The 25,756-nt window shown below is 37.2% G+C and overlaps 2 protein-coding genes across 2 annotated transcripts; both read right to left on the bottom strand.

Moving 5' to 3' along the window:
• Positions 1 to 858: 858 nt before the first annotated feature.
• LOC104604621 (1-aminocyclopropane-1-carboxylate synthase 7) lies at positions 859 to 2,784 on the bottom strand. Its single transcript, XM_010269060.2, has 4 exons — positions 2,561 to 2,784; positions 2,336 to 2,464; positions 2,078 to 2,238; positions 859 to 1,968 (listed from the first exon to the last, which is right to left on the bottom strand). Exons 1-4 carry the CDS (start codon positions 2,729 to 2,731, stop codon positions 1,107 to 1,109), a joined length of 1,323 nt encoding a protein of 440 aa, XP_010267362.1. The 5' UTR covers positions 2,732 to 2,784; the 3' UTR covers positions 859 to 1,106.
• An 11,132-nt stretch (positions 2,785 to 13,916) lies between these two features.
• LOC104604413 (uncharacterized) lies at positions 13,917 to 22,676 on the bottom strand. The gene is made up of 6 exons (XM_010268724.3): positions 22,240 to 22,676; positions 21,533 to 21,846; positions 21,150 to 21,239; positions 20,996 to 21,067; positions 20,566 to 20,682; positions 13,917 to 15,430 (listed from the first exon to the last, which is right to left on the bottom strand). Exons 1-6 carry the CDS (start codon positions 22,559 to 22,561, stop codon positions 14,123 to 14,125), a joined length of 2,223 nt encoding a protein of 740 aa, XP_010267026.1. The 5' UTR covers positions 22,562 to 22,676; the 3' UTR covers positions 13,917 to 14,122.
• Between the last annotated feature and the right edge of the window lie 3,080 nt (positions 22,677 to 25,756).

Here is a 25,756-nt window from a genome sequence, read left to right as displayed (position 1 = left end):
ATTTTAATGGAGGATTTGGTTAGAAGTTCCAATTGTACTTAAGTCAAATAATAAACATTCTTAGAAACCAAGATGGGGAATGATTAAAACTAACCAGTACTGAAGCTTTTCTGTGATGTTTCATTGCTCCTTAGCTTGATTACGGTCCATCATCTAGGCTAGAATAAAGGGTACTTTTTAACCATCTCAGTTCTGGGTCTGGACCTGCAATAAGTTGAGATAACCCTAATGGAATGTGGCTGACCCATATCGGCACAAGGATGAGCTGCCCTTCTAACAGTGATGATTGATGAAAACATCTGTCCACATAAAGTACTGCATCATTTATGAGCTTCAAAAAGGCATAATGCAATTAGCACATCTATTCTCTTCTAACTAACACTTCTTAATAAGGCTAAGTCAAGCTTACGTTACATGACATAATCAATTCACTAGTCAACCAGAGGAAGATTTTCATCTTGTTATGAGGGGATGTCCTTTTAAGCTTTAACTACTGTTGATTTGAATTCCTTCTCTCTCTTTTTGGGGGAAAATCCACTGTTGATTGCATTTAAATCCCTTAAAAGTCCAAACTATTTTATTTCTTTGCAAGGGATGTCGAAACTCGGAGGGATATTCCATAAGCCTGAATTGTGAGTAATATAATCCTTGACTAAAATAGAGGTTGAAAGTAACTCATTACTGTAACTGGGTCGGGCTGAAACTAAGTCAACCATGATAAAATTAAAATTCATTTTCACAAAAAGTTGCCAACATTTGGCTTTAGTTAGGAACTGACGACTTTCATTAATCCATTGTTTGCTTGAATTCGAATAATGGCTCGGTCAAATACATAAGTTTATATAAGGAAGAGTCTCAGGAACTTTTAGCATTAAACCAATCATCCAAAGGGATCGAATTTCTAGGAAATTTTATAGGCCAAAAGACATGAAAGCAACTGTATATATTATAGATTTCAACTGATATACAGTATGCGGAGGCTAATACAGTTTACCAAATGGGCCTTTCTTCTTTCTAAGCTACGTAATCCCAAATTGCAGTAGAAAACAAAGGGAGGAAGAAAGAGAAAAGAACTACAGTACAGAGAGAGAGAGAGAGAAGGTTTCCTATTTTCCTTCTATCTCCCTTTTCTCCATGAAACCATTTATTCTCTTCAGTGCAACTCCTAGTGTCTGCTTGCTCATGTTAGCGAAACACACCCTAAACCAACCTGGCTCCGAACAGTGGAACGAAGAGCCTGGAGATATATTCAGTTTCACTTCATGCAAGATTGAATTCCACAGAGCCAATTCACCTTCTCTTGTGGGTGTCTCCAACAATGGGCTCAAATTCATCCAGCAAAACAACCCGCCATTCCCTTTCAGGCACTCGATTCCGGCCTTTCTCAACCCTTCAACGATCAATTCATATCTCTTCTTCAGCCTCTCTCTATTAGTCTGTATGTAGTTCTGAGTGAACTGGGTGTCCGACAACATGGAAGCCAGGAGACGTTGAGTTTGGGAGGAGACCAAGCAGAAGCTAGACATCCTCCTTGCAGTTGTCACAACCCGATCGTTGTATGAATATATTGCCCCAACTCTGAAACCGGGAAGGCCAAGATCTTTGGATAGACTATAAACAATGTGAACTCCCTCTGAGTTTTTGAATTTCCGAGCCTCGATGATTTCTGTAATGCTCGTGAATTCGGACGAGGAGAAGACAGAGCCCGAGTAGATTTCATCTGATACAAGGTGGATGTTTTTGCGTATGGCGAAGTCAAGAATCTCTTCCAGCACTGACCGTTCTACTGTCACACCTAATGGGTTCGATGGATTTGTTATCAGAAGTCCTCGGACCTTAATGTTCATGGCTTCCGCTCTACCGTATGCTTCTTCTAGAGCCTCGGGAGTGATCCTGTAATTATTTGAGCTGTTGCAATGAACGGGAACAATCTTGACGCCAGTTCTCCACCTGAGATCTCTACCGAATCTGATAGACAATATAATTTTCACCGAAAATATTAGTTCAGAGATATAGAAACAGATTCAAATAACTCAATAAAGAAAAATTGAGGATCGGAGGTCCCTTTCGTTCTTACCCTGGATAGTATGGAGTTGGAATTAGTAAGGCATCCCCAGGATTTGCTAGAACGAAAGCCAGTAGTTCATTGGCTGCTGTTGCGCCTGCTGTGAGGACTATTCTCTCGGGGTCAAATTTTGCTCTTCCTCCTCTTATCTGTTCCATGAAACCTGCCATTGCCTATGTAACAGTGGTACCCAGAATTAGCATTCTATTTTCTTACTCCACCTGATCTTGTACTTGAAAATTAAGGATCAGACAAGCATGAAGGGGTTACCTTTCTGAAATCATCGAGTCCATGGTAATCCTGGAACAAAGCGTTCTCTGTAAAGCTAGAAACTCCATTACCCCAGGTACTCGCTTCTGGGTGCTGTTCCAAGTATTCTTCCAGTAAATCAAAGGAAACCTATTCAAGAAAGAAACAGAATGATCGTATACGCTGAGTCTGATTATTAAACTGCTAATACTGTAATATACATCTTCTCTTTAATTATATACTTACTTGGTTTTCTGCCAAACCCATCTGTATGACTCCTGATGGGTTCTTCAGTTCATCATATGGGTCTTCATTATATGCCTTCCATCCTGCAAAGTATGGAGAATTTTCTCCATGAGTTTCGGAAACTGAAACTGTTGATAGCTCAACAGGTGGTTGCTCAATTTCTATGGCCATAACTGGCTTTCTGCAAAGAAAATTGTTTATCTATGAAGAATGAGTGCAGTGAAGAGAAGTGCTCTGAATGAATACGGGGTCGAAGTAGTGGGGTATATATAGGAAATTTTAGACCCAAAGTCTTCTCATTTTACTTGAAGATAATTTTTATCTATGTATGTCTTCTCATTTAACTGTTTGTTTCATTCTCTCTCCATCTCCACTATTTCTACATCAAAAAAAAAGCTGCTGGTATACATAGTATAATTTGGTGTTAATCCCCTCTTCTATTTCAAGGCCAACAGTTTTCCTATACATCCTCTTCGACTTATTAGAGTATAAGTTTTACAGTTGTCTGTTTTCTTTAATGGTGGATTGGTGGTTGAGCGTTGAGTTTTCCTCCTAAAGGTCCCCGCTTTCAAAACTCTGGTTCATTAAATTCTTAGAATAACCAAAGTCTAAAAATTCCTCAGAACACAGTTGGAAGTTACCAACATGCTTGAAGAATTTGCGATGGTAATGTTTGAAGAGATCAAAGAGACATGACAAGAAGTAACAAGTTGCGGAATACCAAAACTCTCCCATTTACCAAATCATTGAAGACAAAAGAGAAGTTGTGGGAAGATATGCTGGTCCCAGTTTCGTAGCAAGTCCAGGCTACAGGTGTTCCAAGACTTTTTAAGGATATAGCATTCGTAATAAGTTAAGTCAAATTCGTTGATGGTTGGGTTAGGTTGGGTTTGGGTTAGTCCAACCCAAATGGGAATTAGGTTGGGTTAGTCCAACCTTAAGTTCTAAACCCCCAACCCTAACCCTAACCCTAACCCAACCAGACTTTCAACCCACCTACCCAACTCTAACACTAACCCTAACTAAATACCTCCAACCCAAAGTTTCGGGTTGGGCCCAACCCAACCTTCTTCCCATCCCTTAAAATCTTGTAGAACTTCTTAACCTAAGATCTTAACTCTATTTTCACTACATATATTTTATTAGTATTTGTTTGTTGATATTTTTATTGGTTCTCTAAGTACAAGATTTAGAAAAAAAAAAAGGTGTTTGAAATGACTATAGTTTATTATGAGTTATGACTTATAATAAATCTTTTATAGGCAACAAGCTATGGGTGGCAAGCAACATAGAGGAAATAAAGAATAAAATATTCAAAAAAAGCATAAAATATATTATTAAGGTTTTAGTATTTCCAATTAGGATTAAATGAAGTGATTATCTTAAAAGAAATAAATGATAGTATGTGTTGGAGGCTATACGACTATCATACATTTAAACAAATCAATGTATGATATTATATATATATATAATATATTTATATATGATATGTACTACAGAGTCGAGTTCAGGTTGGGTCTGGTTACCTGAGGGATCAACCCTAACCTAACCCAAAGTAAAGTCAAATTCATAAATTTCAACCCTAACCCTAACCCGACCTTTTCGGGTTGGGTTCGGCCCAACCTGGCCCAAATTGCAGCCTTAAATAATACTGATGATGATGATGATGTGTTCTGATATGGGCAACATGGATTTATTTATAGATGTATGCATGTGTGATTGTGTCATGTATTCACACGGGCATCGATCCATGAAAATAATGCGTTAATGCAATCCTCATGATGCACATGGACTTAGATTAATGTATAACCACATTCCCAGCATATGTATTATTCCACCAATAATCGATTCATCATCTATTGGGATTAAATTACGGATAAAAAATCAGTAAAGAAAAGAGAATTAATAAAAAAAGGGAATCTCCACCTATCATAGCTAGGATTGTATTATTTGCAGAGCCTCACCCCAACGTACCAAGTTGTTCTTTAGATGCTAGCCTCTGCCTGCAGCTCAAGTTCATGAAGGGCCATATAAGATTTGCCATTAATTTGCTGCATCAAGAAACTAATTGAAGGGAAAAAGAACATTGGAAGAGACAAGCATTAAACCATGGTCTTCGTTGGGCATGAAGATTGAATCGTTTTGAATTAAGATTATTATGGACGAAATGCGGTGATGACTTTCATATAAATGGTATAACCCCGAATCGTTGAATTTGAAGCATGAAGTGATTAGATTAAGACCCTTATGATCCTCGAGGTTCAACCCTGTAAAGTATTGCATATATATATATATATATACAGGAGAGAGAGAGAGGTAGTATGCCTTTCTATCAAATATACTAATATAATATGAAGACTGCCTTCAGACTAAATGTCCACCACCAAAGATAAAAAGAAAACCCAAAACTACTAGTGCTCTTTATAAGTGTCTTAGGTATCTTAATTAATTAATGAGGTTTATATAGAATGCCATGAATAGGGTTTAGATGATATAATCTGATGATAATTAGCTATAAATATTTCAATGGCATTGGTGGATTGGAATGACCAACTCCTAGATCCGATATCATGGCATATGGGGCCTGCTAAATGGATTCTGTTTTGCCACATTTGTAATGTCGTTAAAGTCTTGATAGTAAGTGCATGTTGCGAAACATAAAAATATGAATCAAGGAAAGGAAAAACAGGCTGTCAGTTCAGTTCGAACTGTTGGACCGTTAGACCTGGGAATCGGACCTCTGACTGCTTTGTTGTTCAATTCAATTTTAAAAAATTTGATGTAAATGTAAATTACTGGATTACTGAAAGAAGTTCTCCAATCAGCATCTATTGCAAAATGGTTTGCACCAAGGTTTTTAAAATCGATTCAGACAACGAACCAGTCAAGGATCCAGTTCCCGAGTTGAATGGTCTGATTGTTAATGAATAGATGGCCTATTCTGACAAAAAAAATAAAAACCGGCCAAACCGTTGAATGGTTCGACCGCCCAAATCAGCGATTTACTAACTAAATCAACAATTCCAGAAAAAATAACTAAAACAAAACCAATCACCTGACAGATTCCTGATTTTTCAGGTCCAATCCATATTTCAAAACCATGATTTGCACTCACGAGTCATGGTTAATCTTTTGGGAAGCAGTAAATATGTTGTAATTAAAGATGTAGGGCAGATCCTTGCCGGTCGAGGGACAAACAGCTCATTAATATTGAAGCGAGTTGGCTACAGGTTTGATAAAAGACAAATATCTGGATTGTGCAACAAGTTGCATTCATCCTATAAATGTGATGGTCGGACGGTTAGTTGGTTGGTAACTTTCATTAATCAACAAATAATTCGCAATTGGAAGTCAAAAACGAGCAATCTATTTGCATGTAAGGATGCACGTGAGTTCAAATTTGGATTCAAAATAGACCCAAAATTGGACCCAAATTTTTTTTGGGGTGAAATGTCTTAGCCTTATTTCAAGTTTTCAACCCTTTTTATAGTTGAAAAAAAAAATCGTTTTCCACCCATTCTGTTTTGGTGCTGGAACTTATAGAAACAAGATGTATAAGACAGGCTAATAACACCGAAACAGAACTAAACATCTTCTAAGGATAAATATAGGAGATGTTCTCAATGCATGCTAAGATGCACATGCGAGGCACTGGTGTGATTTCATAACTTACATGTTTACTTTCTGATTAGGTAGGTGTTTGGCACAAATTAGTACCGTTACCAAATGTGTAGTAGCTTAGAATTCAAATCAGCCCCTCACAAGATTGCCCCCCACAACATCTCACAGCATATTCCCACCGTGTATTCGAACATCTCTCAATGATGACATCATCATTTCTGGTATCATCATCAGGAGATGTTCACATTACATGGTGGAGATGTGCTGTAGGACGTTATGGGGGGGCAATCTTGTAAGGGGCTTACTTGCTTTCAGTAGCTTACATGTTTACTTCTGTTTAGGTAGATGTTTGGCACAGTGGCAGACGTTGCATCTTGAGTTGATCAATACAAATCTGTGGAAGACATTTTTCTATTTGAAATGTTTTGAAAACCTTTTGAATTGATCAGATTTATTTCTAACAATAACACTAAATTTGATATTCATTTTTCTAGTTTATGATGTGGCAATACATATTTTTCACAAATTTATATATAACCCAAAACAAAATGGCAATGCAATGCCACTGTATCAAACACCCCTAGGTGTAAAACGATAATACGATCTTGAGATTTGCACTTCTATGCCTAATAACAAAATTTGCACTTATTAGACGGTACGAATTTATACCCTCTCCAACATTTTGCTTTAAAAACTAATGCAAAATTCCCACCACCTTCCTCCAACATTATACCCTCTCATACAAAAGCAGGAACCACATCATTTTGACTCCTACCTTACTTCTCCCAAACAAACAACCTTTTTCTTATGCTTCCATTATCTTTTATATAAAATGAGGACCACATAATTGTACCTTTCTCACCATCAAACAAAATAAAGTCAAATATGAAGCAAAAGTAAACCAAAACTATTGTATTTGATTTGAAATTTATAAATAATTTAAAGATACTAGTATTAATTGGCTGTTTACCCTAAACTGTTTATTCATGGGCATCTCTACCTATTGATTTAAGATTGACCCATGATGCATTAAAATAAATAAAATCTTTTCTCACGTTTTCTGCTCAAGTTTCAATCTAGTTAGTTGTATTTTTTATTTTTTGAAATTTTATCTAGTTTAATTAAGTGTATTGGAACCAAAAGAAAATTTATACTTTTGAGCTTAATGTGTCAAAAATCACTTTTATGTGGCAATCTCCCATCATTGAGCTTAATTATTGTTCTTCTCCTGATATGTAAATTGTTACAATCATTAGTTTTACTAATATTTATTATCATGAAGGTTTCTTAATTAGGGACATTTCCTATACGATCTATTCTATCTCAGCCACATGAAGGAATCTTGTGGTCTAACTTAGATTATTCATTAGATGGAGGACCCTTTGATTGGCCATGTGGTGAATCTTACTATCCATATGTCGTCAGCCCTATTTAAAACCATCAATTTGAGTTTTGTTTGTTTAATTAGTATAACACCCCTCTTGCTAAATTTGAATATTTTTAATTTAAAGTTCATAAAAGGTCGGGTTAGTACTATTGTACTGGCCTAGGAGTTCAATCTCATAGTCAAAATGAACATCACTCAGTTTAATTTTTTTTTATATATATATATATAAATTGGTCATTTAAGAAAAGATTATTTTAATTTGATATATGAGATTTTTGGGGCTGAAATTTTGCTCAGGAATAGATGCTAACAAGAGGAACATATGGGATCCATTTGGGCTGAAATTTCCCCTAAAATGCGATCAATGGTTAGAATATTTTCGTTGTCATTTTACATTTAAATTCAATTTTTCTTCACACCAATTGTATTTGTTTTTAATCAAATTCCTTTTTTTAAGTGCATGTTCAAATGTATTGAAGGAATTTGGTGGCCACATGTATGAGTTCGGCTTCTGCCAGGGCAAGTCGTGCGAGCAACCTCTTACAGCCTTGTATTAGAAATATTTCTTATGAAATAAATCACATAAATACGGAGATATTCCCAACACAAAGATGTAAAGACTGTTGGAACGGGCTTTGCAGGACTCCACATGTATGTGAGTAAAAAGCACACAGAGAGAATCAAGTTTCTTATTCTCAAGCATACATACTAGTATAACTTTTGCAGGTCCAATACACCCGAAATGTGATGCAACAATGTCCACGTAGCCATTGCAGAGATTAATTGATTTGATGAGGTATTAGAGGACATATTTCATCCCCATTTGAACTTTTAAATTTTAATTTTCTCTCTACTTGCAATTCTTTTACATCATCTGTAGACACTTTTTTCTTATGCATGCGTAAACTATATCTAACTATGATTATATTTGGTATTTCTTTTTATTGTTTTTCTATTAGCTTGAAGAAGACTGAAGATGTGGTCGACGGACCTCCAGATGGGCATTGTTGTAAAATTGATTAAGCAAAACCCATCGCACACATCTTTGCTCACTGTTTTGCACTTAAGTTCTTCATTATTTTTTCACTACAACATAACTCTGTAGTGCTATTTCTTTAATAAATAGAAGTAGCTTCAGCATCCAGCTAGCTCTCTGCCACCCCACGAGCGCCGTGATTATACTCAAATGTTGGAGGTGATCATAGATCCTCTAGACTCAAACAAAACTTTCTTAGATGGGGCAATAAAAAGAAAAGTCAACGCATGTTAATTAAGGTTTCGTTTGATTTGTTGGATGGGAAGCAAAAAATATGGAATATTTTCAAATATTCTTCCTTTTTCATGTTTGATTAGTTTGTGGGATGCCACCATTTTGGTGAGAAACAAGTGGAAAAAGAGGGGAAACTTGTTTAAAGAGAAAACACCTACCCCTAGTATTTTTAAGAATTAGTATCTCATTAATGACATATAATTATTAATTATTTTATAACAAGTTAATAAAATGATTTAATTAAAATTAGTTAATAGATATATTAAAAGGAATAATTGATAAAAATAATAATCAAGTACAGATAATTTAATAATTTAGTAATAAAACATTAACATTATTAATTAAGTCATAAGTATTAATAAAATAAAATAGGGAAAATTCCCGATAAGTACCCTTTACTTTTAGGCCTAGTGATAATCTAGTACCTAAACTTTAAAATACGACAATCTAGCACCCGAACTTTCAATTTGCGACAACCCAGTACCTGGCGTTAACTCATCATCAATTAGAAGGCAAAAAGATATAACTAGCCACTTGCAATTTTGACTGATGTATAAATTATTTTTTGAAATGATGAAATTGACCCCAACTCTAACATCCTTTCTCTGCAAGTGAGAATTGATATGAACAAAACTAACCACCAGTTAGAAACCGCCAAGTGGCAACATGATGGGGGGGGCAAAGTTGTCAATTGACGAACTAACTTGTCTTGGCAAATTGACCTAGTCCTGACAAGCTACAAACTAACCTGGTCTTGACGAGCTAATTTGACACCAACTCATAACAGGCACAAGCAACACGTGGCTGAACTTATTAGAATATCAATGCCAACGCATTCCATGTAAGCCCACTACCTACCACATGTACACCACATGCCAACTAAGGGCACGACAAGTGGACTGAGCTCCGACCACGTGTGAGAGACGTGTCGGTTCTTGGATGAAGCCCCTCTTCTATAAATAGGTGAATCCCCCATTCATTTGGACACAACTGAACATGGTAGTACATTATTATGAATAAGGCACGCCGGACACCTCGGCACATGGAGCTCTCCAGCTCCCCCTACGAGCTCTTCAGCTCATCACATATAGCTCTCCAATTTTCCTCACAATCTCTCTAACTCACTTTATTTTCCCTTGGCAATTACTGACTTAACTATCAGAGTTCACGCCCCTGAGATCACCCGAGGCCTTTGACATCTCTTATGGTTGCAGGTCTCTCTTATAGTCAAGGTGTTGAACCGATTTAACACTCTGAGACGAGGTGACACCCTACTCCAACAACTTTCCATCCTTGCCCTTGTGGTCAATTTTGATCATCATCAGCTTCTCTGTGTATTTTGGAAGAAACCGTTGGAAGAAATCACATCTACTGCTAGTACCCCCTGTTTTTAACTCAACCATTGTCGGAGAAGACAACAGCGCCGGAGGAGGCAACCAGGGTTTTTTTTTTTATTTTTTTTAGAATAAGATCAACTTGAACAGAAGCCGCATCACAATCTTTAACTATTATTTGAATCTTGCCGACTCCACCCTCCTTGTCTTTTTCCTTACCCTTCTTAGCTCTCTCCTCTGCCTCACGACCGAGAACATTCCATTTCTAGAGCAAAGCCACAGCCCCCTTCTCTACCTCTTGAAAGTAGCCAACACTCACTCCACCGAGTTCGTTCCTATGTACCTAAACTAGGGAACCAAGAGAAGATACACAACAAGGTTTGGGTTCTGGCTCCTATGTCAGAACTATGACTCTATCTTGGAGCAACTCCTGACTAAACGTAGAAAATATTTGGTGAATGATGTTGAAAACATGACCTGGTATAAACTGCATAATCGCCTAGTTTGAGGTTTGGACTTTGAACTTTGAATGATGGACGATCCATTCCAATACATTATCCACATTCTTTCAATCTTTCTCCAAGTACTATATGTCAGCACGTTTCTTCGAGTTGAGTTTCGCTCATTTGACGACGTTGGGGAACCGACCGACGAAGCGGTTGTTGTTGAGGTCAAGCTCATAGAGCAACTTGAGACGCCGAAAGGTATCTGGGATGATGCCGTAGAAATTGTTGGAGTTGAGGTGGAAAAGAGTCAGATTCGTTGAGAGGCCAAGCTCAGGTGGGAGATACCCAACAATATAAGCGTGGTTGAGATCGATGTCGAAGACTTATGGTTTATAGTGTAAGCTGTTAAGATAATAGGGAGCCATCCGCGCACTCAGCAATGGAGATCAGAGGTCCTCCTTCGGTCTTCCAACCCAAGACCGAAGATTACCCTTCTTTTATTTGCTTAAAGAGAAAGGGTAAAATGGTCTAATAATTATCAATAAGGGTAATTTTAGCATTTTTAATTATTTAATCCACATATGGTATCACGTGATAATGTTGGTTGATGGTCTGTTAACAACATGTACCAGATTGTAGCATGTGGAAAGTTTAGGTACTGAATTGTCGCATTTTGAAGTTCAGGGGCCTAATTGTTACTCGAGCCAAAGTACAGGATACTGATTGGAAATTTTTTCAATAAAATATTCATAATAAAGCTAAATTCAAAAAATTAAATAATGTTAATAATTAATAAGAAAATACTAATTGATAAGCTTTTCAGTTCAGCCATTCAATTGTTATCAAATGGCCCCTAGTGGTCTAGTGTTCAGTCCTCCTCATCCTCATCCCATTATAATTAATTAAGTTTCAGCACAAAGTATGGACAGGCACGTGCTTGTCTATGCTTCAAGTCCAATTGGATTTCACATGAAGGGCATGTAAAAAATAAAAATCTATTCAGCAACCTCACTTAAGACTTGATCCTCGAGCCTTTTTGTGAAAACTCAGCTAATTGATCTGTGCTGAACTTCAAGTAATTTCCATAGGACACTATCCCTAATGAAGTGGAGGCCATTTCAATGTGGTTTCTGTGAATGTGTCACACAAGGCTTGCTGCTAGGTAAGTGACATTGGTGTTATCAGACCAAATAATCAGTGCTCATTGAGAAGGGGAGCCTAGTTCTTAGAGGAGAGACCAAGCGTTTTCTCTTGCGGAGTTGGCTTAGGGATTTGAACTCAGACTCATTACTTGAATGTGTGATTGTGCACTATTTGCATGCATTCCAAGAGACAAAGTTGTGGCCAATAAAAATAGCAAAACCAACTTAGGCCACCAATCATCTCTGCAACAAGCTTAATTGGCACACTGAAGGCTGAAGTGTAGAAGTGAGATGGTAAAAAGGAAGGGCCATGATCAAGCGTATTTTGTGCCAAAAATGTTTTTATATTCAGTTGGATCTACTAGTAGTTGCCTAGAGAGTTTGGAGAGCATGCTATTGATAGCAATCGGAGTTGAAATTAGTCTGGACCCATTCACAAATGTACATTTCAAAACATCCAACATGTATTTACATTATGAGAGACTTGCAGTGTAGTACTGCCAAGGAAGAAGTGTAACTCTACAAGATTTTTAAGGCCAAACTTTGTCAAAAAGGTTATGGAAGAGAAGTTGGATGGCATCAAATTTGTTACCCACTGGCCATTACTGTGTTTGCAAGTGCTTATATTAAGCACTTATTTGCTTATTATTAAAAGCCAAAAGCACCCAAAAAACCCTGAATTGGCATTTGGTAAAAACAAAAGTAAAAAAAAAAAGGCCCGTTTAGAAGAAACCATAAATTTTGGGCTTTGGGCTTCTTAAGTTTTGGAGAAGCCCTTTTATAAAGAAAAAACCCATATAAAACCATGCATGCCTTGGGATCTACTAAAGACCACAAAGTTTTGAAGTCATTGGACATGCGGTACGCCATATAGACATCTTGTTAGCAGCAACTATAAAATAAATGGGTTTATATAAGGCTGAGGCGATGTTGGCTAGAACAAATGGTTGGAAAATAAGATTCTTGTCACCGAGTCTAAGTTGTGGTGTGGTCTGTAGTGTGTTGGTGACAAGAGATTTGTTAATGGTAACACATTTTACAGCAGTAAGTCAATAGAGTAATGGAATTGAATGGGAAGTTGATAATGGTTGATATATGCCGGTTTAAGGTATCAAAAGCTTGCTAAAAAGTAGGGGTGTCCATGAAAAATAAAAAATCGAAAAACTGAACTATAAAATGCGGTTAATTGAATCAATCGGTTTTGTTTCGGTTCAGGATTTTTGAAAAATTGAAGGATCAGTTCAATTTTCGGTTAACCTACAAAAAAACTAACGGTTAACTGAACCGACCGCTATATATATTTTTAATATGTCACATATTTCATATATAAATATATATTCATTATATATAACAAATATATACTTATATTATATTTATAATGATCAGTTAACTAGTAATACCGATTCAATTTCGATTTAGAAAAATAAAAAAATCGATACCACCGATTGGACACCCCTAATAAAAAGTTCTTTTCACCATCAGTATTCATTAGTTTAATATAAGTTAATGACTCAATTAACTATCAACATTACTCATCTTTTATTACTATATAAAGTCGAGAATCGAGATTGATCTTAGACTTTCTTTATTCAATAACAAGTTAACAACATAAACCGGTACGTATCGAAGGAAATGGCTACGATCGACGGATTATTAGTAACGCTGAAAAGACAACAAGTATCATACGATATTCGCTAATGCATTGCAATATTTTGAACATGGGACCCACCACCAGATGACAGATGTTAGATGTATGTGACTATGTGTCACAATGCAAATTCGGGATCAAGAACCAACCATGGTTCTCTCTTCGGGACCTAAATGACACATTTTAGTACCCTGTCAGTTTATCTGAAGCACATGATGTCTTCTGCATTTGAGATCTAAGAAAATTTCAAAATGCCAACGAAAACATTATTCATCGTCTTCATTTTAGAATGTCATATTAATGATTTAACCAATTTTAGTAAAAAAAAAAAGATGGAAATGAAAAGTGAAAAAGATGGGCTTCCTGGGTATTAAGAAAAATTTAAATGGGCAAAACCAGGATGGAATACAAGCTCTTCTTGAATTTTTCTAATGGGCTCCCTACTGCTATTCCACTAAACACTTTTTGCGTTTGCTTTTGGCTTGTAAAATGCAATAAACGCTAACACTTGTTTTAAGCCCTGCCAAACATGACTTGTAATACAGCAGCTAAAAATCAGGTTCAATCATAAAAAACAACTCAACAATCCCAACAAAATAAGCCAACTAACCGACTTTGCCCACCACCTGCTGAAATATCCCTAAACCTAACCTAAGACTTGTATTCAGAACACATCCAATAATAAATCAGCAAGGTAATTCTAACCACAAAATATCAACTTTGAGGGGAGGCTTTTGCAACACCACTCTGCTGAACAGGCGGAACAGCCTGAGAACCTGGAGCTGCATCGTAAGTCCCATGAACACTCCCTCCAGCAGCACTGTCAGTAGAATAAGCAGAAGGCTGTGAATAACCACCACCATAGGAATCACTGTATGCCGCCGGCGGCTGCTGCTGCTGCTGCCCATAACCAGGCTGAGCAGATGCTGGTGGTACACCATAAGGCTGCTGGCCATAGCCTGCCTGAGGACCAGCTGACCCAAAGCCAGATGGTGGAGCACGATGATCTGGTTGAGCATAGCCTGATTGTGTTGGAGGTGGCTGGGAATGCGAATAACTGGGTTGACCAGCTACTGGCTGAACATATGCTCCCTGGGTGGTTGGAGGCTGCTGCTGGGCCTGTCCATACGGTTGACTAGGAGGTGCCTTCTGAGACTGAGGTGGTACATAGCTTGGCTGGGTAAGCGGTGTAGACTGCCCATAGCCAGTCTGTGGTTGGTTTCCATAACCTGGCTGTGAAGTTGGGGGCATTCCATAACCCGGCTGCTGTGAGGGATAGCTTGGGGGTGTGTTATTTGGCTGTTGACCAGTATATCCTTGCTGGGGTGCAGCTGGAGGTGGTACAGGTGGAGGGACTTGTCCTGCAGGAACTTGGGTAGGACCCCCTTGTGCTCCATAAGATGCTGCAGTTCCATCTTGTGCTGTGGTACCCACACTTCCATAGGTTGGTCCTGATGAATAGCTTTGTGGCTGGTCATATCCTGGCTGTGGATTTGATTGCGGCTGCCCATACCCTGGTTGAGGTGCTGGTGCATGGTAACCACCACCATAACCATCCTGCGGATAGCCTTGTTGCCCAGCAGGTGGCTGAGCATAATTTGATTCTCCATAAGAACCTTGCTGATTATAACCAGAAGTTGGTGGTTGACCATAAGTGTAACTAGAGTTATCAGCAGGATTTGAAGGCCCTCCTTGAGTTTGTTGTTGCTGCTGTGATGGAGGTTGTTGGTTGTAGTAGTCGTACCCACCACCTTGGGTGGTTTGCTGACTTGGTGGGACAGGTGTTTGGTCCCATCCAGAAGAATAACCTCCAGATGTTTGCTGTGGTGGATAGCCAGCATAAGGTGGCTGAGACATGTTATACTGAGGTGGTGCCCCCGGATAAGTTCCAGGCTGCATGTAGCCATAGCCAGGTTGCTGCATAGGTGGTGCTCCAGGTGGACCCCAATTCGTCGGAGGACGTGGAGGCCGATAGCCTTGCTGAGGATATCCTCCAGCCATTGTTGGATTTCTAACACGATTCTGCACAGAATTGTTTATGCATATGAACCAAGAGAACCTTTTTGCACATACAAGCAACAGAGAGAGAACACTAACACATGAAATATGTAAAGCAACTACCACCAGCCAGATTCAAACCTTAATAATCAGCATAAAGAAACATGAAGCTAGCGAAAAGCCAACTAGAATGAAGATTGATATAAGGCATATGCATATTCGCATTAAGAGGGTAAAGACGCCTACATACCGCACTGGTGGTGAACTATTCGGGTTACGCCAGCAGATGCCCATCCTCTCTCTACATGAAGTGAATGGGTACGAAAGGAATAGTGGCAAAAGCTACAAAAGTGCTTGACATAAAAAAGCAGAGACACAATGCTATCTCTTGCTAAGAGGTAACAAGTTTTTCAAATTCCTTGCCCTTAGCATTAAGTTACATGCATTATTATCAACAAGAGCAAAACACGAACAAAAAAAAGGCACATGGCAGAAAAGAATAACACTAGCCTAGAGAAGTATTATAAGATACAGATAAACTTAAGATTGGTTGTTTATGATTAAATCAGTAACTTCCACAACATCCAAAGCAGCGCCTATGGCTTCTCTCCTTGTATAACATAAAACCTGATCAATTGAATATGAGATCCCAAAACCGTTCCTAATTCTTCAGTTATAGATAAAAATGAACAAGAAATAGAACAGAAAAATCATAGGACTTTGATCTTGACTTGTAAGACAGCATATTCCACTACACAAGCAGAGATGTTAACCTGAAACCAGACATCTATGACATGACAAAGGCAAAGATATAGTACATGAAATAAAGCAAACACACAATAGGGAGGTTCATAGTTTTGGCACAAAATTAATCCTGTAAGAGAGGCAGCAAGAATAGACATAGAATGATAGAATATGAAAACAGACTTCAGACCTCAGTTTTTAGTGTAACATTTTAGTTGTAGAGTAAAAAAATAACCATGTGGGGGCAAAATGTTTACACATCAACTAAATAACGAGAAAAGTTGACAAGGTAAAAGTTTTCAACTGAACAAGTGTCTTTGAACCGATCTTACTTGAGACAAAGAAGAAGATTAAACAAGTCCTGAGTCGGTGTTTCTTTTTTCTTTTGGTGAGCGAGTTAATGTTTCTTTATAACAAGATTATCTAGAGAGACAAGATGGGACAAATATTAACCACCTTCCAGGAAAAAATGAAAGGCTAAACAAGGTGAATACTCTACCTGAGGATAGTCAAACAGGCCCAACTTGAGGTGGTACCAATAAGATGAGAAGAGATAGCACTAACAAGATATGAGTTAGATAGTGTTAGATTAGAAGAAAAAATGACAGTTCTAAGGCCACAATAACAAGATCTGAGTTAGATAGTGTTAGATTAGAAGAAAAAATGGAAATTCTAAGGGTCACAAATCATCAACCAAATTCTGCACACCTCCCAAACAAGTAGAATTGAACCAAGAGCTGCATCTGAAGAATGCCTGCCAAAGAAAAGGCTTGCCACCAAGAAAAAAAATTGCAATATGTGGCCAAAAACTCAATGTAAAACAACAGACAGGTTGTACCATCTGAAAATCCCTCAAACCCAATACAGAGGATGGGTCTCTTTACAAAGCCAAAACCCACCATTGGATATCAAGACAATGTGGAGCCAACAAAGCATTTGGTTCCATGCAGAGCAAAAGGTAAACAAACTGAGATGGGAGTAAATGACTTCCATCATAATGTGGTGTTTCAACAGAATGCAAGGAAAATAGATCAACTCCCAGCCACACAAATGATGGATTAGCATTAACACCAATAGAAATGGATAATATAAGAAGCAGAAAATAGAAATCTCTCAGCATGATAACATGTGAGACAAAATAAAGGTTATAATGAGGCATTAGAATTAATTAATAACTACTAAGACAATAGCCCAAAGAAAATAAATGAAAATTTGTTTCCAGGCTTGGACCAATAGGATGAGAAGCATTTTTATAAGCAATTAATTAACAAAAATTTAATGCTAACAACTCGCCCAAAAGCAAGAATCCCACCCCAACCTTCTAGAAAGCAACAATGCCACAACCCACATCCAAAAATCAGTGTTAATAAAGAAATAGATTAAGCCATGGGTTTCCCTTGATTCAAAAAACAGATTAAAATATCTTAAAAAGTCTTTAGAAGTAAGAATAAAACTTTTAGGAAAAGTAATTTGTATTGAAAAATGGGAAGGATGTACATAATAGATATCAACAGAACAAAACTTACAAATGATAGATATAAACAGAACCAAATTCAACAAACAAGTTTCTCGATATAGAGAATTATATAGATAAAATATACCATAAGATCAAATTTATCGCTCAGAAAGGATTCGGTTACCAATTTCCTTCCTCAAATTCAGCATAGCTGAACGTACAAATTCACCTAAAAGTACAAAGAAAAATTAAATTGTGCTTCCACAACTTTATTACAATGCCAAAATTAACTAACGAGAAAGAACAAGACCTTGACAATAAATATTCTAATCATATACACTACAAGTAAATAATCTTGATGTCTAATCATCTTAAGCTTGAAAACGAAGTCTCATTTCCCATAATTGCCAACAGCAAATCTAGGGGCTTCTCCCTCAGAAGACCACTTATAAGCAACAAACACATACCAAGGCCATGCCCTATCAACTCCAAAAATTAGGATTAATAATGTAGTACCAAGAGAAGCTAATCCTACAATAATTCCCAAAGTCAAATAATGCACATAAGAAATACAGTTATTCTGGATACCCTAATACTATTATTCCATTAACAGTTCACTTGAACATCCAGTGATCCATGTAAGAATGACTAGGCTTGATTCATATACATCTAGGAAAATCACAAGGCATTTGAAAATTTAATAACCCCAATAGAGACAAGAACATGAGACCTGCTTCGCATAATTGAAGATTCCATAAATCCAGCAGAAAACCCTGACTAAAACTACAGTCTGAAAAAATTCAATAACCTTAATGGCAACATGAATGTGGGACCTGCTTCGCAGAATTGAAGATTCCATAAATCCAGCAAAAAGCACCAACTGCAGCTTAGTATACATATCACTTTCCATCACAAAAGCTTCCAAGACCAGGCATGTCCAACACATGAGAGTAACACTTGTCGACCAAATCTCAATACATCTCCATGAACCACTTCAGTTAGGATGTCTATAAAAGGTACTGCAGATGCAAGAAGACAATGCATTCTAGCAATTCAATCATTCATATTGCAGGTTAACATCTCAAGATTTAATCATAATTACACCTACAAGAGAACAAGGTGGATATGGCTCAGAAGAGACGATCTGATTAGCAAGACCCTAAATGGAACTCAACAAGATAGGACTAGGTGGTGTCATCTCAAAGAAAAATAAGCACTATAAGCCCAGCTCTTTCATCCAAAGTGAACATTGCCTATAAGATACCAAGTTACCAAGTGATTTCTTCCCCAGTGGTACCATGTAGTATGCACACAAGTATCACCAATATTGTGCCTAGAACATTCCCAATCCTCATGCATCCTCAGAATAAAAGAAATAAAAGAACACAATAAACTCAAAAGAAACCCCATTTGATATAGAAAATCATAAAGGTATAAGAGAAGAATGTTAGGATATAAATATCCAAAAGCCAGCAGGACCACAGAAACCAAGAACAGTTCCAGAAGGTACTACTGGATAAAGCATCAGATACAAGAAACAAATGTTATTGGGTAGCTAAAGATTCTTGCAAAACAAGAAAATGTTAAATCAGATAAACATTAGCACCCGCATCTTACAAAAGCACGATGTTTAAATCTATGAACCTAATCCATAAACAGAAGATTGGAAATCCCCTGCCAGGTAGAGAAATCAAGCAAATGTTGATAAATAAATAATAACATAGTACTAGTAATACAACTTCAATCCAAGATATGCCATTGTAGGAGAAGGGAATTGCCAAGATTTTGGGATGAATGAGAATAAATCAAGGAACATGAAAGAGTAATAAAATACACGCTATAAAAGAAAATTCCACAGAAGCCCCAACCAAGCAACAATTACTACAGATTTCCAAATCAGAAGGCACATTGAACCTTCAGGGATAATAGATAATGAGAACCACCAGAACCAAAAAAAAAAAAATCAGTACCTACAACCAACGTATAAATGTGTTTAGGAGGCACCCATGCACCATGACACCCTCTCAGTTGTATAGTCTACAGACAAGGAGTCGAGGAAACAACTTAATCTGATAAATTACAAGGTAGGGAAGTAATATGTGCACAAAGAGCATATAGAGAAGTTACAACCACCGGTTATCAGTATGGAACATTGGGAACATGGGCATTATTTGCACTATAGCAACCTTATCGTTCTGCATATGCAGGCAATTAATATTAAGAAAATGTAAATATAACATAATAGCATAAGAAAAGGTTTAGAAGGTAATCGTGACCAAAGAAGTTGAATAGACAAGTGTATTATCAAATTTACTTTTAGATGTTACAATGTGAACAAATGCAGTAACTGTCACATATAAATAAGTCAATAAATATACCATAAAGTTGCATTTTGTCCTGCGTAACAGAACAAAAGAGGAAGTAGCGGTCCAAAATTTTAAAACTCCACCATCCTAATAAACTAACAATATCAATGTCAGATATTAGGCATTGCTGGCAAAAAAACTCAGGAACATTCCCCTAATATCTGGGCAACAAATTTGCAGTATAACTTCCATGACCCTTTCTCTAACATAAATATTGCTACAAGCAAAAAACATATGTTTGTTCACACTACTACAGAATAGAATTTAAAATTCGCAATCAAGCAAGTACATATGCATAGAACGTTAAGTGCAAAGGCAATTATACTGACATTAAAAAACATAAGCATCATCAATAAAAAAAATAACATAGACATCCAGCTGATAAAAAAACATCGGCATCTAATGTATAGAGTTGAAAAATAAAATCATGCAATGTAATCTAAAGCATAACAGTGCACTTGCCATTGGCTGCAACCATTCATATCTGACCACAGTGTTCCTTTATAAGCATAATTAGATAAAACCTAGGCAACAAGAACAACTAACAAATTGATTACATGCAATTCAGAATAAAATTGGGGCCCCACACATACCTCACTGACAACTTCATTGACCAATTGTTTTGCAGATTCAATTTGTTCCTTGGTGCCGTCTATTTGTACAGTTCTTTCCGTTGAAGTATCACCAGGAGGCAGATGCAATGGTATCAGCTGGAGAAGAGGTAACAAGAGGTCCAACAAAACCATAATATAAACATAATTCAATACACAGATCATTTGGAATCATGGGAAAGAGATGGGAGAAAAAAATCTATGGATTACACTATCAAGCATGTTTTCTTGATAGATAGACTACGCTATCAAGCATGTTAAGTGAAAATATAAATTGGAGAATTGTGAAAAACATAACAAGCAAATAAAGATGAAGCCTCAATACAGCCATTCATCTTCTTGAAGGTAGCTAAATTAATAACGCATAGCCATAGATAAAAAAAAGTTCGATCATCAAGAGTAACTTATGCACCTGAATACGAGCTCCTGTCCTAGCTTGCATATTCTTTATTGTCTCACCTCCTTTACCAATGATTAAACCAACCTGAGGAATAGGTGCATATTATAGATAATCCAGACTCGATTAATAAGAACATAAAAGTGCATATTGTTTCTTTACTGCAAACCTTGTTATTCGGGACTTTCATTATAAATTGCTCAGCTCCAGGTTGCCCTGCAAATCTTCGGGATACTATGCCAGAACCCCCTGCTTCAGCCTGCATCCATAATTTAATAAAGAAATGAAACTAATGGAATAAAAGAAAATAACTAAACACTCATTACAATCTTAATAACAAGGAGCTTCCATTTTCCATACATTAGGTAACTCATATTAATATTTCTGTGAGGAACTGCGTACTCTCAAACTAGACAATAAGTCGACAAAGAACTAATTTTTAGCTGGCACTTGTTCACTGCATATCCTTCTTATTGAAATACTCCAACTTGGTAAGTCTAAACTGGAAGCATGCATTATCCACCATGTCTATACTTAGTTAGGTTGAATTACCTCGGCTAGAACATCACTGATTAACTGTTCTGCTTTGCTTATTTGCTCTGGAGTACCCATTAGTTCTACAATTCTAGTGAGAGAATTAGGATCGGCATCCATATCCCTAGTTACTTGAATCTTTGCTCCTGACTGAAGCTGAAGGTATTTGATTGTTTCTCCACCCTTACCAATGATAACACCAACCCTCCCATTTGGAATGTCAATCTTTTTACTTGTTCCTTGGAAACCATACGTTACAGGCATCACTGAAGGAGGCGCCATGCCAACTTGGGAATTCACAATTTGATGACCAGGAGGCTTCTGTCCAAGATCTGCATTCATGATGGAAGATTCAATGAAATTTATGGCAATTAAATCCAAATACAGCATTCCTCGTGATTTCCAAAAGCAACACTACACGGAAATCGAATTTATTTCTCCAAAACGATAAAAACCGTCTCAAGAATCAAATAACCATGGCAGAAAACAGTACAAAGTAAATTGAACTATACATATAAGGAAAGAAAGAAAACTAGGAATAAGTGGAAAATATGTGACAATCATATGCGGCGCCCGTTTACCAATACATAAAGTTTAACAGAATCACCCTAAACTTTTCAAAAACCCCTAGGACACAACTTAAAAGTTGAAATACTCAATCCTAATAAAAAATAAAACAAAACAAGAAAGAGAAACTATGGAGGGGAAGGGAAATGAGGTATTACCTGTCGGACCGGAGCTAAATCCCTTATCATTCGTTTCATCTGTGCCTCCTCCATTTTCGACGCGCGGACGCTTCGCTTCAGCGCTGCTGAAGAGACGAGCTGCGATCTCCTGGGCTCGCTGCTTGGCGAGTTGGATCTCATCAACGGGTGGCGGCACACTGTTGTAGGAAGGAGGATGAGCATGAGTTGAATCGGGTGACGGCGAAACGATCGGAGCGGAGAATCCAGTGGAACGACGAGGAGCCGATGAAGGTGGAGGGGGTGTTTCTTCGTACTTCCGCTTGTTGTCCGTCCGAGATGCGAACTGAAGATCTTCTGCCATCGGAGAGCCTGCAGATGTAATTGATGAGAGAGAGAGAGAAACCCTAAAAACGAAAGGGAGAGAGTTTTACAGTGGGGAAGTGCAAAGGGATGGTGGATTTCTTTTCTCGTATATATATACGACCAATGAAATAAAGAATTGTTGTTTTATAGGGATAATTGCGAATCCGTCTACTCGACCTCTCTCTTCCGATTTGGGATCTACCAGTTACATCCTACCCTGTATTGGGAACATCTCCTATTAATAAAACAAATAAATACGGAAGATGATCCCGATGTACGGTTGAAACATGCTATGAGATCGGAGTAAGGAGCGCGAGCAGATTCGGACTCCTCTCTTCCCTGCCCACTTACGGTAGTTGAGATGGTCATACTCCATCACTTCAAGAGTGGAAACGCAAGATCGACCCCATGGAAATGCAGGTTGCCCGTGCCCGTCGTCGTAATCGTATGGGGATTGGGACAGCGGCTTCAGGTCAGGGATCTCATCTGAATTATATCTGATGTAATCCCAGTACCCCACACGGTGGCGTGAACTATTATAAAAAGGACATCTGTCCCTTCACACACTTTGGTTCTTCTCACGTTTGAAACCAACGGGTTAAATTATAGATGTCCGAAAATCATTTGTAACACTTGTACTCGCCCGTGAATTGGGAACAGGATCTGCTCTTCACATTTGGGCGCCTCACATGTACATCCACCGTGCATTGAGAACATCTCCCGTGAAAAATAATTTACAATTACGAGAGATGTTCCCAATGCTTGGTAGGATGTGCGTGTGAGGCGCCCTATGTAAGGAGTAGATCTGATCTCAATGAATTGGCATCAATTTCAAGTCGGCACCTATCCCTACCTCTACAGTGGATTTAGGATTTCTGATGGTGTAATAACAGTAAAAACATAAAAAAAAAGTTAAATGAGATGGCATTCACCCATTCGCCCATTCATGCCCATTTCTATCTTCTTGGTTAAAAAGATAAGGGCAATTACTATTTTACACTACTTTCATAGTAACGTGGCATTCCTAAGAATGTTTTCAAAGATCCATGTGGGTGGAGACACCATGCAATTAATCCAATCAGATAACGGAGATAATTAGGGCAACAAAGAAAATTGAGCATGCCAAGCGAGCCATCATGTGTCAATCCTTTTTGGTTCACAATTGAGAAAAAAAAAAAAAAGGAGAGATGTTAGCATATAAAATGCACAACATAAATTGTAGAAAAAACTTAAACCTCTTACTTCGATTTAAAGTGAAGATTGAAAGTTAAACCCAACTGGGATAAGGTTATTGTCTAGCCCATTTGGCGCAAGAATTTTAAAGCTTGGACAAAAGATTTTCTTCCAAACATGGCCTATTATGAATGTATATTTGCACTTATAGCTCAGTTTGGAAGGAGTACAAATACATAAAAAATATAAGGTTTTCCACTTTAAATATTTGTATTTGTACTCCTTTCAAATGGAGCTGATGCTATTCAATCTAAGGTGGTGCATAAATTGAGGAGAGCAACTAGATAGTCCTTGCTGACAAGGCGGGGTTGAGCTACAAGGATGAGGTTGCGCTTCAAGACCTGTGATAAAAAAAGGAGAAGCCAGAGGCTCGAGGAGTTATCCCCGGGTAAATACTCCGACGCTCAAGTTAGTAAGAGGTAATGGATGGTCAGGCCGAGCTATAAGGATGCTGGTCCAAGCTAAGTAGTAGTACTGGTATCAGAAGTTGGGTCCCTTACCTCGAGCATGGAATACTTTTTTATAACTGAAGATTCGTGTCTTAGTCGAATTAGACTTTTGGGGTTGTTGGGATGAAGTTAGCTGCCAAGGTATTCAGGATAGAGTCTCATTCCCCAATAGAGTCGTCTTCCTTATTTCTCTTTATCCGTAATTATGCTCATCCATATGACGTGGCCGAACTATATCAACGTGGCTGAATTAGGATGACATGGTAGGGAGATAGTTGGGCAGCCACGTGTCTCACAGGGCCAACTTAGCCATGACCCGAACAGGAGCATAGGCAAATAAAAATATAGAATTCATTTTTGTTTAGTAGGGAGGGAAAGGGAGTTGCTAGCAGATGATTGGGAAAATTAGGTTGTACAATAATCAAGTCTATCATGAATTATTTGGGCTAAGTTCATAAAAATCTCGATTCAAATAGATTAAATTGAGTTCATACCCAATGAAGATTTGCTCATAAAACTTACAAGCCTAATTTAGTTTATATTATATTTAATATTTTAATTATTTATATGTATAAGAAGAAATAATTTTTATATTACAATCTTTTGTGTATAATTTTTATTTTTTATATGTATAATATTTTATGTACATAATTTTTTATTTATAATTTTCATTGTCAAACTCGAGCATCATGTTTCTCTGTACATGGTTCAGGTAAAACTTAAACATATAAATCTCACTAAAACTTCAAAAAATACTAATTCTAACAATTAAACAAAATTCTGCTCTCTTTGCCTTTTGGGTTAATAATGCTCGATCTATATTAGTCATTATTCTTCAATACAATTGATTGATTGGGTTTTCTAGACCATCATTGCACATGTAAATGCAAGCTTACCCTACCTGCGTTTGAGGGTCGTGTGGGTTGGATTGGTATGTTGGTCCAAAACGTGCAATCTAATTTCCTATTATTCCTGTTATATATAAAAATTAAACAAGCAAAATCACATGAAGGAACATAAAAAAATTCGAATCATTTGATTAAAACATGTAAATTATCAATTATCTTTCATAAAAAGTTCAAATATTATTAAATTCAACACCTAATACATAAATTCATATGCTTTTCCAACAACAATATGTGGGTTGAAAGAACCGAATTTAGCTTAACGTCGGACCTTATCTATATCTGTACAAATTGTAAAATCCCAAAACCCATATTTTGTTCCAATAAGGCAGGCATCAATATTGTGCAATAGCATGGGCTTTTTCAGTATTTTACATATGTTAAAGTATCATTCACCATAAATCATTGATATTTTGAATTTATGGAAACCTTTTCTTTTAAAATCAACTTGATATTGTGTTAGTATCATTTCGTAACGAAATGATAATATTACAAGTACAATAGGCAACGATGATATGAACACCATATAAATTACCGTCATGATGCAAATGTTAGTATATAATAATATAATAATATCGGACTATTTTAATTTGATAGACATTACAT

This window comes from Nelumbo nucifera, chromosome 6 (assembly GCF_055504915.1).
Source record: "Nelumbo nucifera cultivar China Antique chromosome 6, China Antique-T2T, whole genome shotgun sequence".
Lineage (NCBI taxonomy): Eukaryota > Viridiplantae > Streptophyta > Magnoliopsida > Proteales > Nelumbonaceae > Nelumbo > Nelumbo nucifera.
This window is presented reverse-complemented; position numbering and strand designations above follow the sequence as displayed.

Bases quoted from the DNA above. Each gene is read 5' to 3' on its own strand.
- LOC104604621 (XM_010269060.2), bottom strand. From the start codon at position 2,731: ATGGCCATAGAAATTGAGCAACCACCTGTTGAGCTATCAACAGTTTCA. The intron at 2,465-2,560 runs GTAAGTATATAA...TTTCTTGAATAG, and splicing joins TGGGTTTGGCAGAAAACCAA to GTTTCCTTTGATTTACTGGA. The intron at 2,239-2,335 runs GTAACCCCTTCA...ACTGTTACATAG, and splicing joins GACTCGATGATTTCAGAAAG to GCAATGGCAGGTTTCATGGA.
- LOC104604413 (XM_010268724.3), bottom strand. From the start codon at position 22,561: ATGGCAGAAGATCTTCAGTTCGCATCTCGGACGGACAACAAGCGGAAG. The intron at 21,847-22,239 runs GTAATACCTCAT...TCATGAATGCAG, and splicing joins ATTTAGCTCCGGTCCGACAG to ATCTTGGACAGAAGCCTCCT. The intron at 21,240-21,532 runs GTAATTCAACCT...TTATGGATGCAG, and splicing joins TCAGTGATGTTCTAGCCGAG to GCTGAAGCAGGGGGTTCTGG.